This window comes from Cebus imitator, unplaced genomic scaffold, assembly GCF_001604975.1.
Source record: "Cebus imitator isolate Cc_AM_T3 unplaced genomic scaffold, Cebus_imitator-1.0 Scaffold508, whole genome shotgun sequence".
Taxonomy (NCBI): Eukaryota; Metazoa; Chordata; class Mammalia; order Primates; family Cebidae; genus Cebus; species Cebus imitator.
Window position 1 is genome coordinate 1,306,819 of NW_016107823.1, and position 6,000 is coordinate 1,312,818.

Here is a 6,000-nt window from a genome sequence, read left to right on the forward strand (position 1 = left end):
TTTTGAGTCCTTGTAGTTTTTGTATCAGTAATGACTGATTGACCTAAGTGTACTGCATGCTCACATCGAGTGAGGGCTTTGTAACTTCAGGTATCACCTGAAAACAAAGCCCGGATTCTGTAAGTATATTAATATTCACCCTGAGAGATTGCTTTGCAAATCTATCTGGCCTGTGAAGAGATGATTAATATTTATTACTCTGCTTCATTAATAAAATATCATAAAATGTTACAGTTTTTCTCCCCTCGAGTATTCCAAACTATCACATTATGAATGCATTTTGGAAAGTTCCAGGGCACTCTGATGGGACTAACGTTGGGGCATGATTCCCAGCATGGGCCTGAATTCATTTTAAGAAATCTCCGAATGATTTTTCACGGTATTGTTTATTTCAATGAGACCAACAAGTCTTTTAATTCCCTGAAATTATTTTCTTAACCTACTTATGATAACAAAATGAGATTTTTGTCAGCACTTCTGAAAAATACTGAAATGGTCATTTTAGTTGTTCTTTGGTTTTCTGTGGCTGGGAATTTTAAATTACTTCAAGGATTCTCTAATAACAAAATGTTCCAATAATAGTATGTCTTTCATAATTGAAATTATCCTCATCCTGAGATGAATATATTTTCAGGTACCAAAGAAGAGAAATTAAGTCATCATGGGCTTGCAGATATGCTTTGTTCATTTATTTCTAAGAATGAATCTGTATGCCAAATACATTTACAACAATGTTCTAGGCAATATAGAACTACAGAGCTATGGTTCTTATGTTTATGATCCATTAGAGGAGCCAAGATCCATTCAGGAAAAAATAATACAAAAGTATGCAAATAATGCAGTAATAAACATAAAACAAGATAGGCGATTGATAATGACAGAGATCACTTCAGTAGAGGTTACTGTGTGTAATGAAGGAGGTAGCATTTGATGAAGACCTTTCTGGAATGGAAAGCTGAGATTTGAACAGATAGAGTTAAGAGTGAAGGAAAGAGTATTTTAGACATTGGAAGTGGGATACGCAGAGCTCCACAGTGGGAAAGTGTAACTTTTTACTTTATGTTGAAATAAAATATAGTAAAATTTTTATAGAATATGTTTTATTTATTAAGGTCCTCAAGGGTAAGTTCTATCAATAGCTGTACTTTTTTTCTCTCTGAAGTTTGTAGTTCAGAACCAGAAAATGTTCAGGCTGACCCAGAGAATTACACCAGCCTTCTTGTTACATGGGAAAGACCTCGAGTTGTTTACGATACGATGATTGAGAAGTTTGCAGTTTTGTACCAGCAGTTGGATGTAGAGGACCAAACCAAGCATGAATTTTTGACAGATGGCTATCAAGACTTGGTAACTATATGATCAGTTGTTTTACACATGGTAACATTATAATTTAATTTCCAAGGTAAGAACTTACAAATGATTATATATTATTGCCCTCCATTACTTTTAGATTTTATGTGAAGGTGGGGTGGGCTGAGTATTTCTAAATTTAAAAAATTTTAAATTTAGAAGCTATACTAAATTATGTCAAAAGTTCCATTTAATTAAACAGAGACCACAACTTTACCAATAACAGTAACATTATAGAGTAGATACATACAAAAGACTTATGAACTGGAGATCATTTAGTGTGGCCTTTCTTTATAAATCAAGAGACTTAGAGAACAGCTAAATAAAAGTTCCTCAGGATTTCAGTTGTAGAATCAGGCCAGAACCTCAGTGCCCTGATACATTTTATACTGTGTCTTCCATTATGCTATATCAGCACAGGAAAAGTAGAGTAGGGGACATACAAGTCCTTTTTGTTGCACCAAAAATATTTCAGGTAACAGATGGGAAGTCATGATTAGGTCAGAACTTTGGGGATGTAAGACAAAATTTCTTACAAAAAGGCCCACCCCTGCCTCTCTCCACCAGTGCACATGAATAAAGTATGGATTCCTTCTGTGGCCTGAGCATGACAGCATTAAACTTTGCTCTGGTAGGGAAGTGTTGGCCATAGATTAGGGTGTAGTTGACAAACCCTCATCTGGGGACTCTCTCTCCAGAGAGTCCCCACTGTAGGTTAAAGGACACTGGACTCTGCAATCAGGTACCTAGAGTCCTGCAAGTCTTGGGAACCTGCATGTAAATAAAAACTCATTGTCAATTATGTTTCAGATCATGTGGACGAAATGGATAAAATTTTTGCATCCTTTTAATTTGGTTGCCTAGAATGTGGAGACACAGTGATCTGGGAAAATTGTGACATTAATTAGTAATAAATATTTTTATCTCATAATTATGTGAAGAAGATAATCCTCTTACTGTTCTCGTGTATATATTGCCAATAAAAAGAGATAAATTCGTTGTTCACTTTTTTCATATTGCTTATTATTTGCAACTGCTCCCCATTTCTTTGTCTAAAATATTAATTTTTAGTTTGTGGTACTCACTTGTGAATTCGATGAATTCTGGCTAATAATGAATCTTCCTAAAACTAAATCTGATTTCTAAAAAGGAAAAAAAAACACCCTAGTTTTCCAGTATCTTCATAATTTACAAATATCACAATTTAAGCAACATTGCATAAACATTTCCTTAGATTAATACAAGTATTTTCCATGGACCAGGGGAAAAAAAAGTTTTATAGGAAAGATACCTAGTGTGTTATTAGTCCTATAAGAATCATATTTGTATAATTACTAACATATTTCTTTTAGGGTGCTATTCTCAATAATTTGCTACCCAATGTGAGTTATGTTCTTCAAATAGTAGCCATATGCACTAATGGCTTATATGGAAAATACAGTGACCAGCTGATTGTCGACATGCCTACTGATAATCCTGGTAAGTGTCCCCCAGATACACCTATATATTAACTCAATAAATGAAGTTAGTTTAATTACTGGATGCATTGATGCTTTCTAAGTTTATATTCTTTTGGCCAAAGGATAAAGTGATTTTCTCTTAAGTCTGGATTGTCAGGTAATTTTTTGAGGCATGGAACTCATTTCTCATTCAGCAGGTCTGGTGCAGGACAATAAGTAAATTTATCCTTAATTCTGGAGTTTTCCGTTTGTAAAATGAGTGACTACACATATTTATAATGTTGTAATGATCATCAAATGAAAATTGCTATATATGTTGAGACTGTTATTTTAGGTAATTAAGAGTTGGTTTCATTTGTATTTATTTCCTTTTTTCAGCCCCCAAAGCATTATGTAGTAAGTATATACATGGTCCTAAGACCATGTAAGGTACTTTCAAAAATCTATGTAAAACATCTCAAGAGTTTGTCTTAGATATTTTTCTACTTTTTATAATTTGGTTATATGGAGTGGGGTGCTTTCCTCTTGGAGGATTGCCAATACTCTTTCCCAAAAACAAAACAAGCAAAAGTTGTTTCTACTTGTGTTTTATTTGCATGCACCTTCTCTAAGTATATGGGAAAATATTTTGATCTTAGAGCATATGCAATAACTGAATCAAATACTGACCAATGTAATTTGACAGTTTACAAGTTTACATAATTAAGTTAGTTTTCCTCTTGTTAGTGTAAGCAGTTTTAAAGTAATAGAATAGAAGGTATATATATGTATATATGCATATATATATGTATAATCACATACATCTGCATACATACATACATACATACATATATTCTTTGGTCATCCATATTAGGATCCTACTCATCAAAACTTTTGTAAGTGACTAGTTACAATATCAATTGTAGACTATTTCAGTTTTACCTATGGCAGGAAAACTGATGTGCACAGTTTGCATTGTTGTCTAAATGCTGTAGCAGGGACTTTAATCCATCATAAGCTTAAATAAAGTACATGTTCCTTGATCAACTTACCATAGCTTTTCTTACTAGTTGACTTTTTAAATTAAAGAGTATATGTCAGGCCGGGTGCAGTGGCTCACATCTGTAATCCCAGCACTTTGGGAGGCCAGGGCGGGCAGATCACCTGAGGTCAAGAGTTTGAGACCAGCCTAGCCAACATGGTGAAACCCGTGTCTACTAAAAATACAAGAAAATTAGCTGGACGTGGTGGCACATGCCTGTAATCCCAGCTCCTCAGGAGGTTGAGGCTGGAGAATCTCTTGAACCCGACAGGTGGAGGTTTAGTGAGCCGAGAATGTTGCACTCCAGACTGGGCGGCAGAGCGAGACTCCATCTCAAAAAAAAAAAAAGAGTATGTATCAGAAAATCAGATGTTTTAGTATGCTTCGTTCCAAATCACAGGCTACAAAACTTGCAAGTTATTGATAACTAATGAATGTTACTACTACCATGATGGCAATATCATCATTTAATATTTCTTATGACCTGCCTCATGGTCTGGGTATAACCATCTTTCTTATTGCCTTTATTTAGCATTGTGTTTCAAAATCAGGTTATTTTAAAACGAAATGTGAGCTCTAAATCTTATTGAAAGATGAGTATCTAAGTAACTGACCATGATTTTAACTGTGCCTATCATGCTACACCACTGAGTGGCAGCCCTCACCAAAGTTTCCCACATTGATGTACCCAGAAAATAACATCTTTAGCCATACAATATTGATCATGTTGGCCAACACCATATGTGAATTGATTGAAATATGGCAGATAAAAATCTCTTCTACCCTTTTATGCACTTTGAGTATGAAGTATATTGAATACATTCACTTAATTTTATTACCTTGGTTTACTTATGCTACTTTAACTTCATACATAAAACAATTTCTTAGAAGTTTGCAAAAAAGTATTACTTTTAGTTATTTATGTTTACACTGTTTCCTATTTTATTCATTATGCCAAAGCTTTAAACTTTCTGAATTTTTTGTTCTTTTTTTATTTTGGAGAAACTTATTGCATATGAAAAAACAGATTAAATACGTATTTTCTCCATAAGTGATTTCTGAGTGATCCTGTTAGACTGACTCTATATTGACACAAAGTATAATATTCTTCTATCATCTGTTGTGTTTTAACATTTGTACAAAATAATAAATATTATTACAATTTAAAATTTCTATTTATTTAAAGGATTGAGATACTAACAACATTGTAATAATGAGATGCTTGTTTGGACACACCATTAAATCTCCATGTATGCCTCAGTCTGTTAAGACATTTTGTACAGTAATGATGTTTTAGTAAAAGATGGCATTTGATTTGATGTATTGATATGCTATGCCTCTTAAAAGCCAAGGGTGACAAACATAGGTAGATGGGTCCCTAACTATTTCTACCAAAAGTTCCTGCATCAAAATCCTGTTCCCCCAAAAGTCTGGGATTATCCTATTTTTTATAAAGAAAATATTGATTCTCATAGAATTTATTCTTTCTGATCTTAAAGGCTGAAATGGCATTTTTATCCACATATTTATAATTCAGTACTGAAATTACATTGTCTTAAATGTTGTTTCTATGGTAAATATATCCCAGTGAAAGTCTTAACTGTAGTACCATCTTGTGGCTTGGTAAAACAAATCTGGTGCCTACGAGATTTGTGAATTCTATTATTTGTGCTGCTAATACAGATACAGGTGGCTTTTGAGTTTGCTGCTTATTTCATGGTTTCTATTAATACCACATCATCCTGTTAATTGTATTGTTTTATTAGCTTTGTAACTGTAATGTAGCCTACTTAATAATTCTATTATTATTTAGGATAAACTGTTTATTAAATGTTGTATTTTTTATTGCTTTTGTTAAAAAGAAATGAAGAAAGTAATTTAGAATCACTGTCATTCTTTGATAGATTTCAAATATTTTAATCTGTTTCCATGAAAACTCAAGTCTTCCAAATAGTGCCTTTAACTTCCTAAATTTGATAAAAATGTGCATTTAAATAAGTAATTTGCTTTATTGTTTTTTGTGCCTTTTAATTACGCTTGTGTACAATAGTATCACCATAAACTAATGTTCATTAAGTATTATTTCAAATTGCCATTTAAAAATAAATGTGTAAATTTGCATTCAGAAATAAATTTAAATTTGTCAAGGAGACTTTTTAATGTTAAAAA

General features: G+C 32.9%; 1 protein-coding gene across 4 annotated transcripts in view; it reads left to right on the forward strand.

Annotated features, from left to right (window-relative positions):
• The window catches only part of PTPRZ1 (protein tyrosine phosphatase receptor type Z1), a 190,944-nt gene that overhangs the window by 124,460 nt on the left and 60,484 nt on the right, over window positions 1-6,000 (forward strand). For all 4 annotated transcript variants that reach the window (XM_017513886.2, XM_017513889.2, XM_017513890.2 and 1 more), the window contains exons 9-10: window positions 1,163-1,347; window positions 2,703-2,829. In XM_017513886.2, coding sequence (XP_017369375.1) covers window positions 1,163-1,347; window positions 2,703-2,829 — 312 coding nt within the window. The remainder of the gene's footprint in view (window positions 1-1,162; window positions 1,348-2,702; window positions 2,830-6,000) is intronic.